General features: G+C 42.0%; 1 protein-coding gene across 13 annotated transcripts in view; it reads right to left on the reverse strand.

The window, feature by feature from the left end:
* Window positions 1-698: 698 nt before the first annotated feature.
* PTPN5 (protein tyrosine phosphatase non-receptor type 5) overlaps window positions 699-24,121 on the reverse strand; it is a 67,598-nt gene continuing 44,175 nt past the window's right edge. For 11 of the 13 annotated variants that reach the window (XM_081202273.1, XM_081202271.1, XM_081202267.1 and 8 more), the window contains 9 exons: window positions 22,634-22,872; window positions 20,200-20,389; window positions 19,294-19,378; window positions 16,583-16,662; window positions 15,535-15,672; window positions 10,956-11,066; window positions 7,286-7,446; window positions 3,567-3,680; window positions 699-1,338 (listed from right to left, as the gene is read on the reverse strand). In XM_081202273.1, the coding sequence (XP_081058399.1) occupies window positions 1,242-1,338; window positions 3,567-3,680; window positions 7,286-7,446; window positions 10,956-11,066; window positions 15,535-15,672; window positions 16,583-16,662; window positions 19,294-19,378; window positions 20,200-20,389; window positions 22,634-22,872 (1,215 nt within the window). In that variant the 3' untranslated portion in view covers window positions 699-1,241. The remainder of the gene's footprint in view (window positions 1,339-3,566; window positions 3,681-7,285; window positions 7,447-10,955; window positions 11,067-15,534; window positions 15,673-16,582; window positions 16,663-19,293; window positions 19,379-20,199; window positions 20,390-22,633; window positions 22,873-24,121) is intronic. The other 2 variants (XR_014010188.1, XM_081202265.1) reach the window with 2 other exon arrangements.

Below are 24,121 nucleotides of genomic sequence, written 5' to 3' on the forward strand. Positions count from 1 at the left end.
GATAACATGATTAACAGTAATGTTGTGATTTTTTTTAATAATAATAATAATAATAATAATAATAATAATAATAATAATAATAATAATAATAATAATAATTTATTATTTATACCCCGCCACTCTGGGCATCTTCCAACAAAATATTAAAATACGATAATGCATCAAACATTAAAAGCTTCCTTAAACAGGGCTGCCTTCTAAATGTCTTCTAAAAGTCTGATAGTTGTTCTCTTTGACATCTGGTGGGAGGGCATTCCACAGGGCAGGTGCCACTACTGAGAAGGCCCTCTGCCTGGTTCTCTGTAACTTGGCTTCTCGAAGTGAGGGAACCACCAGAAGTCCCTCGGTGTCCGGGTAGAACGATGGGGGTGGAGATGCTCCTTCAGATATACTGGACCTCACATTCAGCAATTGGGATAGGAGAAAAAGCTTCAGTTGGTGCCAATAGAAGCTTTTATCCTAATGTCATTTTTGTCTCACAGAGCAAAACCATGAATGTGCTACTGGAACTATAAAGCAAATTCTACTGTTGAGTCTCCCCAAGAGAAACTTTCAAATCTGTCACCCCACCATTACTAAGGAATGCTATACAAGCAGAAAAACCAATCAACTCTAAATAGCTTCTTTCTGCATCATTTTGATACCACAGCTATCTTGAAGGGACTGTTCAAAACATACCAGGCATGAACCATAAATAATTTCAGTATGAATCCATTTGAATCCTTTAATGCACAGACTCAGAAGGTCTTATGATATACACAGTATCCGGTAGTTTAAAATGTAAAAACAATCCATCAGAAAAAAGGCAAAAAAGTTACTTTTCAAGCTTAGTAAACATACATTACAGACTTTAGCAATACATTTATCAAAGACTTTTGCACTGTATTTGGATCTAGTAGCAATTTTGTAATTCGTTTTTTAAAATAGCAAATCTGACAATGATGTTTTAAAATTTTGTAATAAATGAAGCTACTGATCTTATTTACAGTATAAATAGGCCTTTTGGGGGGTGAAGATGATGTCCTGTCATATGTTGAAGAAAAGCGGTATCTTAGCTCTTAAATGCAAAATAAAGCATTTTGAAAGTAAAACTATATATATATATATTATATTTATATATATATTTATAAATAAATATCTTCTGTTCTGAAATTCCCACGTGTGTCTTCTCAGCTCTAGAATACATACAATTTGTGGTCAGAGTTCTGTTGGTTTGTGTCATAACAATTTTTCACGAATCTTTATTCCTCTGCTGCTGCTCTAGAAAACTGCTTTTCATATAAGCTCATGACATGGTGGACAAACTGATACTGTTCGCAGGTCTGGATCATTCCTCCCCTGGGAAGAGAAGCGGGGGAGGGGGGAGATTTGGAAGCAGATATCCATTGTGTATCTCAAAACGATTAACAAAAATAACACAGCACAAATTGGGGTGGGGGGAGCTAAACACAAAAAACTGATCCTAAGTCTACTGGTTTTAAATAGTCTTCCTATTGGTAATGGTATTGAGTTCCTAGGGTTGCATCTAAGATCACTGGGGTAACATACCAGAGTTTTAAGGTCTAGGATCTGTGCTAAATGCTTCTCAAAAAAATTATAACAAAATATAACATTAATCTCACTGTATCTGCTTGGCATAATCACACTGGTAATGGATCACGGAGATGCCAAAGATCACAGGAAATTGCTTTTAGGTTTCCCAAATCTATTTACACCTGGCCAATACAGTCAGAATAATGACAGCCATGGTATAGCCACAGTAAGATGTAAGGTTCCAGCAGTCTGTGATTGCATCTTTGGGAAGCTAACTAAAACCTAATCAACAAAAACCAGTGCTCCTCTCTGACTACTTGCCCTCACGATGCACAAGAGCTGTTGCTGTCAGTGCTATATGCATTCTCTGTGATATGTTTAAATTCAGAATATGGTATCCGGCCCACAATTTTATATTCTTTGGAAGTCAGATGAGCCAGGTGAGGTTCACCCTGGCTTTTGGGTGAAGCAGCAAGATATGCTTTTTAATGTTCATGGAAAGTAAGAGATAAATATGGTGTAGATTCCAAGCCTGCTTTTTTATTTAGACGAGTATTTATTTATACACCACCTACTGGTGTTGGATCAACTGTGTTCCCAGTCCTTTCAGTACTTCTGAGCTGTTACTGAAGCTGAAGGCATGTATCAGCTTTCCTTTCATACAATCTCTATAGCAGGCATAGGCAAACTCGGCCCTTCAGATGTTTTGGGACTACAGCTCCCATCATTCCTGACCACTGGTCCTGTTAGCTAGGGGTGACAGGAGTTGTAGTCCCAAAACATCTGGAGGGCCGAGTTTGCCTAGGCCTGCTCTATAGCCTTCCTGGTACAGGTGAAATGGTTACATATGACCACAAGATGGCAATCTAGCTACAGGAGTGATGTCTGAAGTACTGTTGTACACTAATCCCGTCCATCCGTCCATCCGTTCCCAATTAACTTTCCATGTTACAATTGGAAGATAGGAATGCCCTCATGGGATCTGTATTCATATCTATACATCTGTATAAAATATATATTCCCCCCCAAAGCTATAAATTTCTCCCTGCATATTCAGTTAAGCTTATTCTAAGTCTGAATTGACATTACACTTCGCTAAGATCACCCTGCTCACGTTGCATGGTAACAGTGAATCCAACTAATTTCATCTATTTAACAGTTCAAGTTTACTCTGAAGTTATGTTTCAGTGATTTCAGTGAAACTGATCACATATTTAAGTCATCAAATCAGTATTTCTGACATTCTGAATATACCTGTCACTTGTAAATAATACAAATGTAATTAATTCTCATCAAAACCGTTCATTACATTCTTAATAGTCTGTAATTTCGTTTTTATCTTGTGTGGCTGCTTCCTGTATTTTTTCTCAGAAATATCCAAATTTGTCATTGTAATGTACCCTCCTTTTTTTAAACTAACTACAATGGAATAAAAACAAGAGATTTCTTAAAAATATATAAAATCAAATGGTAAAAATGTTTCAATATTTCAAAAGGCAAGACTTAAAAGTGAATGTAAAAAAAGGGGGGAGCCTTCCTGTTGTACAAGACCTGGTTCACATGAAATGCTAAACCATGGTTTATAAACTACGATTTAATTTGAGTGTCCAAACCCAGCCCCGTGGCTCAGTCATGCTTTATCAACCACAAACAAGCCACATGAGTAAGCCATGGCTTATTGTTGATTCATAAACCTTGGTTTACATTAGCCATGAACCCAGCCCTTGTATCTATTCCCTAATACTTTCTTTAAACAACAATGATGGGCAACCTGTAGCTCTACAGATATTGCAGTACTCCAGTTCCTATCAGCCCCAGTCCACATGGGACAGTGGTCAGGGATGATGGGGTTTATAGTCCAACGGCACCTGGAAGACACAGGTCTCCACCCCTGTTATAAATGATTTGTACAGCAGCAATACTTCCCAAAGAGACAAACTCTGTTCATATGCTAAAAAAGAAGAAAGCACTGGGTCTCCAGAGTTTCTTTTTGAAGAAAAAGTGAAAAAGACAATAATACAAGATTCTCTCACCTGTCTAGCCGTAGCTGGCAGGTTGTTCTGAGTATGTCAACTGCGCCCTCGTTCTTCCACTGTTTGCAGCAAATGCTGGTGGCGATGAAGCAGCCAGTCCTACCAATCCCTGCACTGGCCAGAGAGAGAGGAACAGAAAATGAAGGTGGCAATCTTCAGAAAGAGCATCAATCATTCTCTTAGTATTTCAGATGTACCCTTGCCAAATGTACAAAGCCCTGGAGAGAAACAAGCTGCATGCTCAGGATCGCTCCTCACGGCAAGTCAGACTCTATGAATGTTCACCAGTAACATTCAATCAGCGAGTGTGGTGTGTGTACCTTTGTACAAAACAGTTGAGCTACATAAATCAACAAGTGTACACTTTCGCACCTGCACTTGTACGTGTGTTGAGATAGCTTGAACCTGTCTGTATCTGGGTGAACATGTGGACAAGCCTTCTATCATGTTTCATCCCCCACATGGCACAATCAGCAGCAAGGGAAGAACAAAGTGTTCATAAAGGTAAAGACCTGACAGTTAGGTCAAGTTGTGACCGACTCTGGGGTTGCGGCGCTCATCTCGCTTTATTGGCTGAGGGAGCCGACGTACAGCTTCCAGGTCATGTGGCCAGCATGACTAAGCTGCTTCTGACAAGCCAGAGCAGCGCACGGAAACGCCGTTTACCTTCCCACCAGAGCGGTACCTATTTATCTACTTGCACTGTGTGCTTTTGAACTGCTAGGTTGGCAGGAGCAGGGACCGAACAACGGGAGCTCACCCTGTTGCGGGGATTCGAACCGCCGACCTTCTGATTGGCAAGCCCTAGGTTCTGTGGTTTAACCCACAGTGCCACCCGTGTCCCTAAAGCGTTCATAGTTTATTGTAAATTGTGGTTTAACACTGCAAGCCAGCCAGCCAGCCCAGAATGTGGGCAGAAACTATACCTAGGTCTGCAATAGGTTTTTAAATTTTAAGTAGCTGGTTTTTTTACTTTGGTAAGTGTGGTTTGAAGAAAGCAGTAACAGATAAGAAGACTCAGTTAATCAGAGTGTACTTGCGTCTTACATGTATTTAATTGGCCCTAAACCATTAAGCAAGGGGTGTGTCTGTGTTTGTTTGTTTGTTTGTTTGTTTGTTTGTTTGTTTGTTTGTTTGTTTGTGCCCCCACCATTACAGAATATGTGGAAACTCAGTTGGCATAACCTCTGTGTACCCCATAAGGAGAGTTTGTGAGAATCTGGTATGCAGAGAGACAGTTTAATAAGATGTTTTCCTTGTCCAGAATAAGCAGTTCTCATTTATTTGAGGAAATGAAAAAGACAGAAAATAATGTTCTAACCATCAGCCATATATATATTCAGTGAAAGATTACCACATAGATTGGAGGAAAATGTTACAGGGTGCAATGCCAGACAGATGTTAGGTGAGCCATCTGGCTTCTGTCAGGCTTGATATGTCAACATGTCACTTTAAATAATGGAAGCAGCAAATAACAATTACTCCTCAGTCCAAGAGCTTTTCCCATTTTGCAGGTCTCAAGAAGTGCCGGTAGCATCTCAAATGGATTTTCATTCATTGTCACTTAGATAATTTTGGCCACCAGCTGTGCCCTCGGGGGAAATAAAGAAATGCTACTTGTGGGCAGTCTTTTCATCCACCTCTATAGAGATGTATACAGGACACAAGATTTGATTTGATTCCCACCAACCACCACCAAAATAAAATAAAAGATCCCCTGATCTATAACACTGCAACAATATTGTTCTTCAGGTTAATCTTTGGTTATTGACCAGAGTTGTTCTTGTATTGCATTTATGGGTGACAGCAAGTGATAAATTCTATTTATTATTTTAAAATTATTTTAATGAAAAATGAGAAGCAAAAGTGACAAAGCATGTTGTATAATGGAGTATTATTTTAAGGACAGTTGCTACATGCATTTTGCAGCTGTACTTTCCTCATTTAAACAAGTTACAAAATGTATCTGAATGGCTGGGATAAGGGCATTGGACAAGAGGACCATCAAAACTGGACAGCTAGGAGTCTGGATAAAATAGCATTCTGTTACGATACATTGACACAGCACTTGTGAACACAGGATAAACTGAGAATTCTGGCAAAAAGCTGTTTTAGAAAACTGATTTTGCTATATTATGCAGATATACTTTTAAGATTACTTTAAGAGGTTTGGCATACTGATATTTGTGCATTGATACAGCACAGTACATTTAAGGCCACCAGGATCTCATTGGTTTCCACTCCCCCAGGCCAGTTCCCTGCTGTACAAGGAATGCTCATATTTGGTTTTAAAATTTCTCCGTCTAGTGTCATGACATTAAATGATTGTTCATTATATATGGTCAATTATGGACTCTTTCTGTAACCGTATCAAAAAGGGTATCTGCTTTAAAATAGGAATGTTCCCTGCTGCCTGCCGAAGTCCAGCGGTATAAAAAAAAGGAACTTATGTTATCAGACCCTGAATTTATTTTGTATGAGAACACTAACTAGTCTTTCATTTTGATGTATAATTTATGATAGCTGATCTCTGCTCATTTTCCATGCATGCTTGGCTGTTCTTATGATGTTCATAAAAAAATCAAAATCTATTTTAGTATTTATTTTTATTTAAAAAGCAAGTCTGCCATTTTCTACTGTGAACAAGCCCAGGAAAGCCCAAGAACAAAGCTATGAATTTTTACTAGGATAAAGATGATCTTGATCTCTCTCTCCTTCCCTCTCGCTCACGCACATAGATCATTCAATATTAACAGCGACTTTCCCAGAGACTATGAGTCACTTCATATGAATCCAGTTCATATGCTAACCGGGCAATTCTCACAGTGGAGGAGAACTCCTGTCCACTATGTATTGAATGTACCATGTGACCCCAGGACTCCACCTAGAGAATGATATATGAGAAGGTCAAATTTGCATAATTTTCCCTATATATCTCTCTCTGTGTGTGCACACACATGTGTATAATGTTGATTCACCTGCAAACTCCTTCAATGTCACCTGGATGTCATTACAAAAAATGAGTGGCAGAATTGGGGTGGGGGAAATGGCTGCAGCTTCACCTCAGAAACCGGGTCACTGCCAGCCTAGGAAAAAGAATTAAATGAGCCTATCTCTACCCCCCCCTTTTAAACTGACTGTTTCCCCACATTGCATGGTTAATTAAGCAACCCACGCTGTTTTCCATTCCATCTGCACAGCAGATGGGGACAATAAAAGAGTCAGGTCACTTCCAGCACAAACTCAAGTGAAAATGTCGGTATAAGGTTTTCACATCATAAAGGCTTCTGGGGCCATGCTTCTGTTTGGGGTTTTTTTTTGGGGGGGGGGCTTCTCTTTGAAGTTCCAGTGCCAAATTAGAAGCAAGAGATGCTTCCTCACTACCTTACCTGACATAGGCTAACAGAACAGTAGTTAAAAGCAGAACTTCACAGGAGGTGGGTCATGCATAAATTGTACTCTCTAGTTACAGGTAGGTAGCCGTGTTGGTCTGCCATAGTCAAAACAAAATAAAAAAATTCCTTCCAGTAGCACCTTAGAGACCAACTAAATTTGTTATTGGTATGAGCTTTTGTGTGCATGCACACTTCTTCAGATACCTGAACTCTCTAGATCAGCATTGCGAGAGAAGGTTACTTTAACACAAGACAACTTCCTTAAAACTTCCCATGTTCTTTCCTCTCTCTTCATGGTGGTTTAACCATGCATAATTAAGCTACCTGCAGTGAACTATGATTGGAGCATTCTGTTCTTCTGCACACTGTGTGGCCTCTTCCACTTCCTGAACCAGCTGCAACAGGGCTGGTGCTTGATCAGGAGTCTTCTGATCTGGCCAAGAAGTATACCAGTAGTGTTTCAGATTTCTTATTTCTTCACCCTTCTATAAGAGAGTTATAAAGAGATTTATACAGGCAACCAGAAAAGGTATTTTCCAAAAGGTGAGACTCCCTAATGAGTTTTAAAAAACATTTTCTTGGGGTATGCAGTTTACTAACCCTTCTCAAAGGGGATTTGTGTAATAAGGGCTGATAACAAGATAGAAAATTAAATATAAAGATGAACTATTTAACCTATCTTAAAGCTACATTATTCTCCCCAAGGATGCATAAGGATCTGTTGTGCTATGTAGTCTTCTTATTCCAAAATTATTATTATTATTATTATTGAAAATTATATATTTTCCTGTCTTTTTGCCCAGATTTAATGATGTGTTGCTTTATTTAAAATTGCAAACTGCAACAATATCTTTGCAGCTATCTTTCATGAATGGTATATAAACAACTTTAAATATACAATTAACGCCAATTGCTGGCAAAGCCACACTGACTCTGCTGCTATCCTGAGATGGCCTCCTGGACTAAATTATGACATCAGAGTAAAATTAAGGCTTGCAATACTATGCTGGCAATGTAGGCAATTTACATTTTTCAGAGGTCATACTTTCTTGCTGCTATTTAGCAAACTGAAGAGCTGTTTTCAAAATATAATTATGTTCCTAATAATATTGGGAACATAAATGGAAATATATCATATTTATAACCTAATAGACAGAAAGCTATTTCTAACTGCACATACCACATGTCACTCTCTGTGAAAGCGTAAGACATAAAGCTTTCTTTTTCAAAATAATAATAATAATACCCCTGTTGAATCAACAGATATGCTGCTCAGTTTTCAGGCATGCTAATTAACTCAGCCAGCTTCACTTTATGGCTGCTTAATCTTGTGCCCGATTGGAACAAGAGGTCAATGGAATGTTTGCTTCAACCTTTTAGGCATTGATGGGGAATTTTTACACTGTGCTAAACAGTTACTTTCAAATATATGCATCTATGGAAGGGCCCAAGAAAAGCAACATTTAGTACTAAAACTTAAATCAACAAGACCAGCTTAAATGATTTAACTTAATTCCAGTTTCTGGAAACTACAGGAGGGGAGAGGACTCTTGTGCCCAAATCCTGCTTGCTGGTTTCCCACAGACAAACTTTCAGCCACTGTGACTAGACGGGCCATTGGCCTGATCCAGCAGGCTCTTCTTATGATCTTAAACTTTAAATCAGTTGAAATCATTAATAACTATTGGAGGGCAGTTGATTTTTAGGCGTTCTGATGTGTGGGAATGGCCTGAAGGAAATACATAGCACTAAGCATTTTGACCAGTGAAGTTTGGATTTAGTAAACAAAACCCAGAGAGAAACTGAAACCACCAACACTTAATACTCCAACTGTACAAATCATTTAACTATGACAGAAGATGTTGCTTATGGGAAGTGTGGAAGATTTACTGTTTTATGAATCTCCATATGTCATTAAATTACGCTTATGCTGGTTGCTGGCAGAAGAGGGAGAAAGGATCTTGATTGCACTTGGTTGCTCTGTATGGCATTGGGCAAGAGTCCTATGTAGCACCATTTGTACCAAAGATGGTGCTGGAAGGAGCCTTTGTGGCACAACAGCACTGAAGACACCCAACTGCAGACATTATGCAGCTGGATACCTGCTCATGCCCCTGGCCCAACAACATTACAAACATTTACGAACAGAAGCACAAATAGAAGTGGCCTTGAACACTTTGCTTCCAGTGCAACAGGTCACAGGAGGTCAGGCTGTGATGTCTGTTACTCAGTCAGAGAACACATAAAGATAAATTAAGCATTATAGTTGGCAGCTGAAAAAGTAGTTTGGTCTTTAACACCACTTAAAACCTTCCAACAAAACAACACTGTATCCAACTTCTCTTTTATAAATCCTTTAAAAGACCCCCAAATCTTTACCGACAAAAGGCTCAGTAGACTTTAGGTTACAGTGGAAGGAAACCAAGCTTAATGAGCTATAATTAATAAATAATAATAATAATAATAATGGCTTTTTGAAATACAGTGGTACCTCAGGTTAAGAACTTAATTCGTTCCGGAGGTCCATTCTTAACCTGAAACTGTTCTTAACCTGAAGCACCACTTTAGCTAATGGGGCCTCCCACCTCCGCCACTCTGCTGCTGCTGCGCCATTTCTGTTCTCATCCTGAAGCAAAGTTCTTAACCCGAGGTACTATTTCTGGGTTAGCAGAGTCTATAACCTGAAGCGTCTGTAACCTGAAGCATATGTAACCCGAGGTACCACTGTACAACTGAGAACAAAATCCTTACTGAGATCTTTGAGAGGTAAATAAGATAAAATTAAACAGGTGGTTGTTGTTCTAGAGCTCTCTCTTGAAACTCTCAGTCTTCACTTCCATCCTCAAAACATTTTGATAAACCACCCCTGGTTTTTGTTGCTAAGAAAAAATCCTCTGCCCGTTTTTTGCAGCTAGTGAAGCACACTGAATAGAAGGGACAAAGGGGAATCTAAAAATGTTGGAATGGGATAGTGCAAGCACCGCTGTTATTCTAAAGCCATACATTTAGATCAGGGGTTGCAAACCTTATTGGACCAGCAAACACATTTCCAATTTCAAGAAAGTGTTGTGGTAGCTGTCATATCTACCTCCTCCTGACAACCTCATGCATGCTGTAGGAAGTCACCTGTGTCCTAATGGTCCTGATTGTGGAGATCACACAATATTGACACATCTCCATGACACACAATACTGCTTCTGCTGCTGCTGCTGTTGCTGTTTACCAACAGAGAGCATTCCCCAGGACCAGGAAAAATACACAAGGTAGGCATACCACACCCACTATTGCACACAGAGCACAGGAATACACTCACCACACCCATACGGACTATGGGGCACGCACTCTCTCTCTCTCTCTCTCTCTCTCTCTCTCTCTCTCTCTCTCACACACACACACACACACACACACACACTATAACTTCACATTGACATAGCCATACACACCTTGCTGCCTCTCACACAGACCACACATGCAAACAGACCACACATACATCTCTTCCTCTCTGTCCAAGTAATTTCTGAATTACCCACATAATTCAGAAAATCCCCCCTATGGCTGAAGGAAGGGCCTGCTGTTTCCGAACCACCCCCACCCCCCATTGTAAGGCCCACCAATGCAATGCCTGTGGGTGCCAGGCTGGTGATTCCTGCATTTAGAGGCTAGTCAATGTACATAAGGAACATTTACTGAGCAAGCATGCCGTAATAAATGACCGGTGCTAGAATTGTGTGGAATGACTCACAGAATTCTTCCACTGGATGAGCACAAGTGGCTGGAAAGTCTTTGAGCTGCACACATTCAATCTAAAATACCTGACTGCTTTCATTACTATATTGCTTACATGGTTGGAAACCAGACAGACACATAATCAGTGCAGTAATGAAAAGTGGTGTTTCAGCTGTGTTTTATAGGCTGGATATAAAAGTGGCAACTTTATGAGCAACCCTGGAAAGGCCTTTTTCATGCAGCTCCACATATACCTGAGTGATCTTACCTTAAGGGTAATAAGCCTTAACCGGTAATCGTCTGCTTGTATAACTCTTTTAACTGTGATTTCAATTCCTTCATAGGTAACCTGTTCTTCTGGCCAGTATTCTGTACATTTCTGAAAAAAATATAAACCATACATATAAAATAAGTTATCGGCTGGCACAGGAGTGACTTTGCTGTACTAAAAAAAAGTACACTTAAAAAGCAAAATAAGTGACATAACTCCAAAATCTACAATAACAACTTTTTTAAGGATCAATCAATCTGTCACAAAATAGGGGGCAAGGTTTTGGGTTTTGCAGGACTCTTCTTCAGGCCGGATATTGCGTAAAGCAGGGTGGGGTGTGTGTGTGCGCAGAAGCATACAAACCAAAATGGCCAGAATTTGTAGCCAAAACCTGATCTCATTCAGATTGAATTAGTGTCTGCTAGAGCAGAATGAGGGACGCGGGTGGTGCTGTGGGTTAAACCACAGAGACTAGGACTTGCCGATCAGAATGTTGGTGGTTCGAATCCCTGTGACGGGGTGAGCTCCCATTGCTTGGTCCCTGCTCCTGCCAACCTAGCTGTTTGAAAGCACGTCAAAGTGTAAGTAGATAAAAAGGTACCGCTCCGGCGGTACCCTCAGTATCCCTCAGTATCTCACTCAGTTATCAAGAGACATAAAGGTTCCTTTACCTTCACCATCTGCAGTGATCATGGAGCCCAAGAAGGTAAAATCTGTCACTGCCTCCATAGAAGGGGAAGAAATGGAGGCAGTGACAGATTTTACCTTCTTGGGCTCCATGATCACTACAGATGGTGACAGCAGTCACAAAATTAAAAGACGCCTGCTTCTTGGGAGAAAAGTGATGACAAACCTAGACAACATCTTAAAAAGCAGAGACATCACCTTGCCGACAAAGGTCCGTATAGTTAAAGCTATGGTTTTCGCAGTAGTGATGTATGGAAGTGAGAGCTGGATCATAAAGAAGGCTGATCGCCTAAGAATTGATGCTTTTGAATTATGGTGCTGGAGGAGTCCCATGGACTGCAAGAAGATCAAACCTATCCATTCTTAAGGAAATCAGCCCTGAGTGCTCACTGGAAGGACAGATCCTGAAGCTGAGGCTCCAATACTTTGGCCACCTCATGAGAAGACTCCCTGGAAAAGACCCTGATGTTGGGAAAGATTGAGGGCACAAGAGGAAGGGGACGACAGAGGATGAGATGGTTGGACAATGTTCTCGAAACTACCAACATGAATTTGACGAAACTGCGGGAGGCGGTGGAAGACAGGAGTGCCTGGCGTGCTCTGGTCCATGGGGTCACAAAGAGTCGGACACAACTAAACACCTAAAAAACAACAACTACCTTCTATCTCAGGGTTGTATGGTTTGTTCATCTCAGTCTTTAAGGTATATTTGTACTCTTATGGCAAATCTTATATGTTTCAACCACACTGCTTGGTAAAGGTGCCATATGAGCCATGCCCATAACCTTATGAGCATTTCTACCCATGATTCATGACTCAGTGCCATTTGCAAGGGGGAACTCATAAAATGATGGACCCCCCACATGGTTTCTTGCAAAGGAACTGTCTAGGCCTCCAGGATAAATGTAATGAACGGAGGCCAAATAAAAGTTAAATAACGGAGATAATACAGAATATCCACATTTTTCTTTAGCATACACTGCTGCTGCACCTTTGCATGTAAGCCGCACCACCGGTTTACACCAGTGGGAAAATTTGTCACTACCATTTCATGAGTCAAATTTTCACAATTCTGTTCCCCCGCCTCGACGCAGTCCCTCCATGCTACAATAGCACTCATCCATTGTAAAAACTGACAAATGTGCTAGTAACTATCTATAGCTCAGACTCCAAGCAGCTGAAATGAAGAACACCCACACATTTCCGTGGGCTGTCTGTCAGTTCAGATTAGACCTGACAAAAGTGCTGGAATAGTGAGCCACTAATCCTTGCATTATTGAACGTATATAGCAGGAACACAAAGACTCTTTCTCAAGCATCATGGCATAACAAAGGTTTCAGCTCTGCGTCAACACATTTTTAAGACATAGTGTTCATATAATAATTTGAAGCTGGCAGGGGTGGGGGGAGAGAAACATCAGAGCAGGGATGCTAACAAGAAGGGGACTGTAGCCTATATTTATATCAGAGTCTCATGGCATGATTTTATTCTTGAAATAAGAGGTATCAATGAAACATTGCGCTCAATCATATCTTTTGTTAGTACAGAGACTGATGGCATTTACTAGACTTTTGTGATTAATGAAAGTGAGCGCGCATGTGCCGTTAAGTTGCACATCTTTCCTATCTCCTTGGTAACATCCAAGTAGCACTGCAGATACAAGTTGTGGTGGATAGATTGGAAGAAAAATGGTAGCTGACTGTGATCTATTAAGCTCTTTTGCCCACAGAATTGATTCACAGATTCACAGAATTTATCAAACCGATTAAGTCAAACAGTTGCTCAGCTAGGTTTTGCATAGCAATCCATACTGCAATATGCCAATGCCTCAAGTAGAAATAGCAGCAGCTAGAAACAACAGGGTTAAATCCAGACTCCTAAGGGGTGTCAACTGCCCAGTTGCTAACCTGGAAGCAAAACAGATGTCGGGAAAATGACATCAGTGACAGCAGAACTTGGAGGCAGCTCACTTTAAGGGGAGGGAAATGTAAGTTTGGGTACTCACTGTGTACTTTTATCCAGATGGGTAAGTGAGGCACCCACCCATGAATGGAGCAAGTCCTTGTTACCCCAGGAGAGGTAAATAAGCATGTGAACAGCTTTGATACCTACCCTACCCTTGCTAGCACAGAATCCCACATAGCAAGAGATTTGATCTCACCCTCCAAAGTAGGTTGGGACTCCCAACTTGAGGGGAACCTTCCAGGAGCTCCATGCGACAGAGAGATTGGAGGATCCTATAGAGTAGATCATATCTGCTGATAAGTATCAACTCTATAAAGGTGGCTTGGCTAGGATCTGGAACAGTCACACTGTTATCCCATGTGACATGAACAATGGTGTGTAGTGGAATTACCACTAGGGAGCTGAGTAGGAAAGGAAGGAGAAGAGGAAATGGCAGAGAAGAGAGAGAAATAGCTTTAAAAAAATTAAGGAAAAGAGAATTGGGTATGGAAAAGAAAAATGTGCTAAAGAAATGTAGGAAGAGATTAAGCAAAACAAGAGCAGAGTCAGAGCTCTGTCCTGGATGAGGCAAAGAGCTAAAATGGAGAGACATAAACACAACCAGGTTGTTACATAAATGCTGATCACAAGGTTCCCTGCCTCTCCTGGGCAGGAGGAATACCTAACCCAGTCATAGATGATGCCTTCTTCAGCACCCCATCCAGAGAAACTAGGGCACGGGAAGGAATGAGGCGAGAACTGGTGGACAAAAGGGCACAACAAAGTTCTTGGATTGAAAATGGCTACAACATTATTGATTACAGATGCAGGTAGGTTTGGCTTAGGCATTGGGTGTTCTTTCTGGTTGATACTCCTGCCTGTTGGCTGGAGATTTTCAGGATCGTGCCTCAAGACGTGAGTCAACTAAGCTGGTCCTCTAAGCTGCCCTCTGGAAGTTCTATGGCCCATCTGCTCTCCTATAGGCTTCAGGACAGAACTTCCACCTAGATTCCTTTATTGGAGGACCCTGAGATATTGCACCTGCTGAAGGGGAAGGGGGTGACGAACCACTTCATCCCCTTCCAGAAATAAGACTACAGGATTCAACCCAATACCTTATCTACCAACAGTCGTGGTGATTCCTATGAGGAAGGCAAAAACCCCAGATGGTCTAAATTTGTTTCCAGGCAAATTCCTTCCTGGCCCTGAATATAGTGACCATATGCATCCAAAGCAAGTTTATGAACAAGGATCAACAGACCCAATTACTCGGTGGGTGAGCGGGTTGATCTGCCACTGACTGCACCGCTTGAAGAGAGTGCAGCTGGCCTTTTAAGCTGCAGTGCTGGGCCAGAGAGACGCTTTGCTCCCTCTGGTCCAGTGCTGATGCTCTTCCCACCCTGAAGGCTGTGACTAGCCCATTCAAATTATAGGTTTTGGTGGGCAAGCCCAGCATCCTCCGTGGCCAGGACTGCTGCAAAGGAGGGAGGGATCACCCTCTTCCTCCCATGTCCTGCTGAGCTGGGCTGGACTGCAAGCACTGCCCACCCGAGAAGCGGGGATCAGCGACCATTTCTAATCAGCATTCATCCTTGCAACTGGAGCGCTATAAGGGTAGAAATCATACTTCCCTAATAACATAATTAAGTGCTGGGAAAACACAGCATCCATTGCCTTTGGGAAAGTCATTTCAATCTCACAACAAACAAGTAACAAATGTATTATTCACCTTCTTCAATGTTGGGATGGGGCTTACATGTGTGCTGATGTTTTGCTCATCACGCCTTTTTAAAGCACTCCAAACCATGAGTACTGAGGTAATTTACAAAGCAAACTAGCTTCATGAATGGAACCATATTTTATTCAATCATTTCCCGTGGCTCAGGCATCCACTGTGGAAACATCAATTACAACATGGGATAAAGAGCAGAGACTCAGCATTACCTCATTCATCTCTTCTATATTGGTAATCATGACAATAATTGGAGAACGCTCCTGCCACACCATTCTCCAGAAATCACTGACAGTATTAACTATGGGTCCCTGAGTAGCAATGTACACCTTTTCTTCTCCTCTATAGCCCTGCCAACAAAGCAACAAGGGTTCATTAGTGTTGAGCTGTGCACAGACCTCAGTTCTCCAGTCTTTTACCCAAGGACACTTAGCAAATCAAAAATAAATGTGCTAGTGCACTCTTTCTCCCACCTCCCACCACCACACACAAGCCAAGGACAGAAGGCACAACTTCAATTTATACAAGCAGCAATGGTTGCTATGGCAATGGAAGCATTTATGCTATGCAAGAAGCATGGTTAAACCAAGCTCGATTATGCTCTTTTTGGTTTTGCTGGAGCCCAAGAGCTGTGTTAGACCCTCAGGGTTCAGCACTGCCCAGGCCTTGAAATCTGAGGTCTCCTTGGAGAAGGTGCAAGGGGAGCAAGATTTCCACACCACCAACAGCCCTTCTGAACTGCTGGATCCAGACATCCCCACCAAAGGTCTCCACAGGTTCCTGGCTGGCTCCCAGAACCACCCTTGACCCACAGGGACAAAGCAGAAGAAATGCCAGGCAGAAGCTTCAGAGCTGCTGTTGAAGTAGCTAGATAGCTGCATGAGGTTACTTGTGGGAAGAAGGAGGAAGGATATGTAAGCATCTGCCCAGATCAGGGTCTGGCTCGGAGCCAGGAGTAGATGGAGCCTACAGCTCATATATAAGTTCTCTGAGTTGTGTCAACTGCTACCAAATAAGCTCCAAGTTCAAGTGCAGGGCCTATATGAACCAGGGAAATGTCCTTAGGGACAGTAAAGAGGGCTGGTGTCATTCTCTGATACTGAAGTAACAACAGCTGGTATCCAAAACAATTGCAAGTGTTTTTAAAGACTACAAGGTGTGTTTTGGGGTGGGAATGGTGATCTATTGAATTTTGCAGCTGTTCATGAATAATTGAAACCCACTTACGCGGAAAACCCTTCAGGATTGCTTAGCTCTTACCCTGATGTAGTTGGCATTGATGTAAAAGCTCAGGGGATCATCTTGATCGTCTGAGGTAAGGCACACTCTGCTGTGAGGATCTGGAAAACCAAAGCAATAGTCTAAGAGTTATGTGCTACAAGGAAGCATGATACCCTTCTGTACTCTATGAACTGCACAGCTGTCCACGACCGCAGAAAAATAATGGGCAACGAACCCTTGGTAAGAAACACTGTGGCAATGTCAAATCATCCAAAGATTTGATCCTAAAAATGTAGCAGTAGCCCTGGCGGATCAGATCAAAAGCCTTGGTAAGTCTACTCTGCTTCCCCCAGGCGGCCATCCAGATGCTTCTGAGAAGCCCAGGTATGACTTGAATGCACCCAGAGGAACTGGTATCCAGTGGCATACTACCTCAGAAGAATGCAGGTGTTCCATTTAGATATCATGGCTAGTAGCTATTGACAGATCTATCCACCATGGATTCATAAAGCCATCTAAAGCAAAAATACATCACTACATCTTATAGCAGTAAGCAGACCATATGGACAGCAACATTGCACCAATGCTGGGGAAGCAGGCTACTTCTGCACCCATTACAATGCCTTTGTGACACTGCCTCTTTCTCCAGTTTTTTTAAAAAATGCTATTTATTTTCTTGCTGCTCTGGCACAGAGGCTTTTTACTGGTGTCAGCCATGATGGCTTGCTACTACAGTGGGCAGGCTTGGTCCCAGTACCAGTGCAAAGGCAGAGGTGTTCCTTTGCACTAGAATTCTGGAACCTTTTAGAGGATGGAGCTTGGATTTGGGCCTCTTTGAAATTGGCCATTTTCATCCATTTAGGCTGGCACTTTTGAGACAAGAACATAAAGCAGGCAACCAGCTTCCTCAAAAGACGCTGATTCTTTCTGGGGTTTTTTCAGAATTCCACAACAAATTTGTAAATCTGCAAAAGATATTTCCTACAAAAGAAATATAAATTAGCTGAATTAAAGACTATTATCATTTCTTTCAGTAACTGCAATTAACTGTAGAGTTGCAGGCAACTGATCATTAAGTTAAGTGCCTGTTTACCTTTCATTTTAACTAGAGTGAACATCTGTTTTAGACAACCTTGAATATTTCTCCTTCCTCAAAAGCAACACATTCCACTTTGCAGGCAACTTTACTAATCAAGTGATTGCTGTCCTTGAATATGAAGCTGCAATAAGAAAAGGATGTCGAGTTTAACTGAAATAGACCAAGTCCTCAGAGCCACATGCACACATACGGCTTAGAGCCGTCCTTCATGGCCTCTCCCTGTCCTCCTCAAGACACGCAGCTCACACAGATATAGCAACAGATTGATTGGCAGGTGGTTGTGTGGGACTGTGCAGGCTGGCTTTGCAGCAGAAGAAACACTGGGAGCATGGCAAGAGGAAGGCACAGGCTTTGGTAACCATTATCCCTTGCTACACATACTTCCCCTTTCTCTTCTGTATCCTATTTCAGACTGTATGTTCCTTGGGGCAAAAAGCTCCCTGCCCCTTGCTTTTGTGAAAGTACCATGCAAAGTTACAGAGGCTAGCAATGTTGACCTTCCTCTGCAAAATCTCCTTCTCTCCCAAAGAAATCCGAAAGCTTGCCAAGACCTCTCCATTACCAGCAATCTTACCAGTACGCTGGCACAAGGATTTGCTGCAGTGCTGCCCAAGTTCCAATGAAATCATTACAAACCACTCAGACCTACCCTTGCATGTGCCTAACTAAACAAAATGAAAATCAGGCGTCCTCCTCACGATCCCTCAATCATCTGTATATACCAAGGTAGAAACGAGAAAAACAGGGGGTTGGACTCGATGGCCCTTGTGGTCTCTTCCAACTCTATGATTCTATGATTCTAAAATAATAAAAATGAACTGATTATATTGTGTCAGTTATGTGTGTGTGTGGGGGGGGGGGTTCATACCAAACATCAGCAAGGCTTTCGGCTTTCAGTTTCTGTATTATTCAAAAGGTCTTTAGAAGTTGCAAATAACTAAGTAGGTTGTAGGGCCGACTCTGTTGTATGAAAAAGGGGTAAAAGCAAACAGCATACAGCCCAGATGTTTGCATGTAGAAGACACACACAATTCAATTCAATTGTCTCTAGTTAAAGGGTTTCTGACAGCAGAAACCTTTGTGTAAGACCTTGAAAAGCAGCTGCCAGCAAGAAGAGGCAACGCAAGGTTAGACTAAAGCTCAGTGGCAGAGCAAATGCTTTGCACGCAGAATGCTGCTGGTTCAATCCCTGGTGTCCCTAGGAAAAGACTCCTGCTTGAAACCCTGTGGAGCCCCTATCAGTCAGTGTGGAAAATACTGAGCTAGCTGGACCCATAGGCCTGAGGTGGTATAAGGCAGCTTCCCAAGTAAAAAGACCGATGGCATAAGAAAGTACTTTGTGGAAGATCCTTGTTACTCAGTGGTTCTGCCTGGCCAATCGGAAACTACATTTACTTGTTGATGTGGCCACTTCAGAGATACAGCTGGCTTTTTGTCAGAGGCCTCACTTACCCCCTGCTGCACATCAAGAGAATCCATGAATGAAAGTGGCATAAAAAAATATCAAGCACAAGGATAGCAAAGCTTATTCCATCGTCTTTCAAGTGTTTTTTAAAAGCTCACAATCATGTGCAATTTCACACACTTCAATATCACACAGTGCAAGAAACTTCAGCTTGACGAACAGCTGTAACGTGGCTATGGTGCTTACTTGGGAGAATTGTTTTGTAGCGATTCTTTCGGACCAAACCTGGAATATCATATTCCTTTGGATCAACAAAGTTCATCGGAATTTCCTGTTGAAAGATACACAATATGAGCCATTAACAGATTCTGAAGGGACAGGAAGAAGCAGAATCCTGTTGTTTTCCTTTGAATGTGAAGTAGTGGCAGCAATGAAATTAGCTCAAAGATGTGATCCCTAAGATATGGAAGCAGTAGATGAGCTGCAGCACAGAAAAGGCTCTTCCTGGGGAGGTAGCGTGACTTCTCATGTAATTTATTTTATTATAGGTCAGTACTTTGCACTTGCTGGACTGTAATTCTTGTCCATTTGTGCAGAACCCATTGGCCTGGTTCACATATAAGGCTAAGTCAATCGACGGCTAAGCATGAATGGGCAAGCCACCCCCAAACAAACCACAAGTGGTAAACCAAGAACATACCTTGAATATAGCTTGTTGCTTGTTTGGAGTGAAACAAACCACAAGCCTGGAGAAAAGTGGGCAGAGAAAACTTTTTCTCCCTCTCTCATAACATTGGACCTTGGGGATATCAATGAATCTGAATGTTGGTGGGCATTCATGCAGTACATGGTCAAACTATGGAAACAGCTCCCACAGGAGGCAGCGATGGTCCCCCACTTGGGTGGCTTTAAAAGAGGATTAGACGAATTCATGGAGGAGAGGGCCTTCAGTGGCCAACTAGCCATGATGGCTATGATCTACCTCCGTGGTTGGAGGCAGGAATGCTTCTGAGTACCAGTTGCTGGAGGGGAGAGTGCTTGTGTGCCTGAATCCTGACTGTGGGTTTCTCCCAGCTGTCTGTGAGAACAGGATGCTGGATGAGATGAGCCATTGGCTGGATTCTTACAAACCCAGATTATCAAGATACTCACAAAAAACTCTGTCTGGAGTACAAAAGAATCTAATGCTTTCTGGTGTAGCTCCTCCTCAGTGAGAACGTTTGATGCCGTCTGGAGGTATTCTCGAGCTGACTCTTCCTTTGGGGACATAATATAGCCAAACCCTTGCTCAGAACAGCCTGGAGTGCACATGTCCAATGTGAGTGAAACATTTGAACCCCTCCTGCGCAAGACATAACACACATTTGTTGATGATTGTGAAATTAGTCAGCCTACTTTTCTTGTTTACTTTGGGCAACACACACAAATGTGTTGTTCCCCAAGCCTAATCTGTCTAAAGGTACCTGAAACCATGAGTGTAAACCATGCATTATAATATTCTCCAAGCTGGAGAATGCTGAAATAATATATAGTTCAGGGAATTGCACCAGCAATTCAAAAAATATATTTAAAAAATACAGAATAGAAAAAATAAGAATACAAACAAAATTATTAGCTTAAAAAGAATAAATTGATTTACTAGTGTCAGCCTTATCATAACACTATTGATGATGTTCCCTTGATTAGCTATATCAGTTATCAACGTAATCAACAACATAATTTACATCTACAGATAGGTAGCCGTGTTGGTCTGCCATAGTCAAAATAAAAAAATTCCTTCCTGTAGCACCTTAAAGACCAACTAAGTTAGTTCTTGGTATAAGCTTTCATGTGCATGCACACTTCTTCAGATACACTGAAACAGAAGTTGCCAGATCCTTCTATATAGTGAGAAGGTGGGGAGGGGTATTACTCAGAAGGGTGGTGGGAATGGGAGATTGGCAGATAGCTGGAATGAGCCTGTTGACGACTCTTAACGACTGTAATAGGTCTTACAGGAAAAGGCCTCCTCTCCTGGACAATGACAGTTCTCTTTCTCAAGCTCTGGGAGGAAGACCTTTCATTGCCTACAGACAGCCACCCAATCTTAAACAACTCCTAACCCACAATAATACTACAACCAGACGTAACACGGACACTGGCACCAGAGCCTGCAATAAACCCAGATGCCAACTTTGCTGCCACATACACCCGGACAACACCATTACTGGCCCCAACAACATCACACATACCATCTCGGGACTATTTAATTGCTCATCGTCTAACATTGTGTATGCCATCAAATGCCAACAGTGTCCTTCAGCTCTCTATATTGGACAAACAGGCCAAACCTTACGCCAAAGAATAAACGGACATAAATCTGACATCAAGAATCACAAAACAGAGAAACCAGTAGGAGAACACTTCAGTCTCCCAGGACATTCTATACAAGATCTCAAAGTAGCTGTTTTACTACAAAGGAATTTCAGAAATAGACTGGAAAGAGAAGCTGCTGAATTGCAACTCATTACCAAACTTAAAACAATGGAGAGACCTGGTCTGAACAGAGACATTGGATTCTTATCTCATTATACATGACTAAGCCATTTCTCACCTTCTCACCCCTTGCCTTTTCCTGTAAGACCTATTACAGTCGTTAAGAGTCGTCAACAGGCTCATCTCAGCTATCTGCCAATCTCCCATTCCCACCACCCTTCTGAGTAATACCCCTCCCCACCTTCTCACTATATAGAAGGATCTGGCAACTTCTGTTTCAGTGTATCTGAAGAAGTGTGCATGCACACGAAAGCTTATACCAAGAACTAACTTAGTTGGTTAAGGTGCTACAGGAAGGAATTTTTTTATAATTTACATCAACATTTTGTCCAAGGCCCTAACCAGATCCACTTAGGATTTCCTTTCAGTTTTTGCTTTCCTATAGAATAGAACTATGACTTCTGCTTTGAAGACAAGGACTTGGCACTTGGAGAAAGGGGTCAAACCCTCACTACCCATGTCCTTTCTCAGATATAAACCCATCTGCTTCCAGGGGTGGTGGTGGTTGTGAGGAGGGGGAGACAGAAACAACATATGCACTGGTCTTTCCCCACACCCACGGAGCTAATAGTAGCTTGCCAGAAGGCAGAGGGTGGGGATTAATGTTGGTGAGGAAGAGTTAAACATTGCCCAGATCATCTCCATTCTTCAAACATTTGGGACTAATAATCAAAGCAAATCCTAATGACTGATATATCTGGTTAGGTCCTTAGCCACAATGGTGAATAAACTCAATGTATGACTAACTGATCACTGTCATTCAAGAGCTACATTTTCCCGCTAAAATTCAACATTTTCAAAAGATTCTCTCATATAACCTTTTTCCTAACAGGGAGGGCACCGAAAACATCTGGAGGGCAGATGCTGGCTACTCCTGCCCTAGGTGAGCCACAAATGCCTATAAGAGCACATATGACGCAACTATGGAGTCCAGTTCTCTTGCTCTGAATGAAAATAAACTCTGCCGACTAATCAGATTCTTATTGGGCTAATCCACTCAGAATGCCTACACTTCCACCTTCCTGGACCCAAGCTCTTTGCATTTCTTTACCTTTCTTGCAGTCCCACAGATTTAACCGTTAGAGTTGCTGGATCTGTCTCTACTTTCATATCCATCACACAGTCAAATACTGGTGTCTCTGGCACGGGGTCCAGATCGAGGAATTCATCTTCAGTTTTGTCCTCTGTCCACTCGGAATAGGTGAATGAAGGCTGGCGGCTTACAGACTGTCGCCTGTCCTCTTGGAGGGGAAATGGGGGATCTGGAGGTGTCTTCAGCAGATACCAAATCTATGGGGAAATATACAGTATCTGGACCTTTCTGCATGTTTGAAAAAGGACTTGCCTTTTTAGTGATCAATGGGTCCATTATACCTCTGCATAATAAAACTGCACTAAAGCAAGCTGGAAAATGCTACACAATCAACTCTTTCTTGCAAGTGTCACAAGAGGACTGTCCATTCTATGTTTGCAGTGAGGCAGAGGGCTTTATGGAACCTGCTAGGCATTGCCACTGACTACAGCAGAGCCATTCCATGCATGGAAAGTCTGTGTCAATGCCAAATGTGAAATCACTTGCTCCTTTGTGTAGTGATCAACTGTGAATGAGTGCACAAAAATCACATGTAAGCCTAGGTCACAGGCTGTGACTACTCTAGAATCATGGAGAAATAAGATAATTCCCACCCACCCCCGTTCCAGAAAGGGGAAGGCTGTTTGAAAGAGCAATCACTGCCTGCTCACAGTCTGCATACTCAGAGCTGGCTTGCCCATGTGGTGGCTGATTCAAGTGGCATCCCCAAGGGGTGGCATCCTGTTTCACCACCCAGCTTTGCTGCTAGTCTCCCCAGCTTCCAGGAGCAGAGCAGGTCTAGCGGCAAAGCTTTACAAAGCGCCTTCCCTCCTGGCAAGCCAGAGAAATGGGGTGGCACTCTGCCACCCAACTTTGCTGCTGGTGCAGGAGGGGGAGATCTCCCTCCGCCCAGTGGTGTGGTGGACCTTTGTACTGTTTCACCACAGGTGAGCGAAAGAGAAAAAAGCTGTGCTCACACACCTTGCAAAGCAATGCTACAATCAAATCACTTTCAACTCTCCAATGAAGTATTGCTGTCTTTAGTCAGAGACACCCTACACCAGGAACTCAATTCATTTTAAAAAGACACTAGGTCTCCTGCAAATACAAGAGAGTTATTTTATAAGTTCCTTGTTCATTCAAATAATCTTAAAAAGAGAAGAACCAGTCAATATAGCTCAGAAGCCGGAATAAAGCTCATAGATGAACATCATTATCCCAATGTGAAGCTAAATTTGGAGCAGGAAACCAGGTATACAGAAAAGCAGAGTGTGACACAAGTCCAGAAATAAAAAGAGTGACAACAAATGTTTGGAAAATCACCTTTCTTGAAAATTCAGAAAATTCAGAAAATCTGACATGTAAGGAAGGGTTCTACTCACTTCATAGTGTTACACTTTATTTAGTGGATATATTATAATCAGAACTGGCTACCCCATTCTCAAATTAAGTCACTAAATTTGAAAT

Source organism: Podarcis bocagei (genome assembly GCF_964188305.1).
Source record: "Podarcis bocagei genome assembly, chromosome: 1".
Lineage (NCBI taxonomy): Eukaryota > Metazoa > Chordata > Lepidosauria > Squamata > Lacertidae > Podarcis > Podarcis bocagei.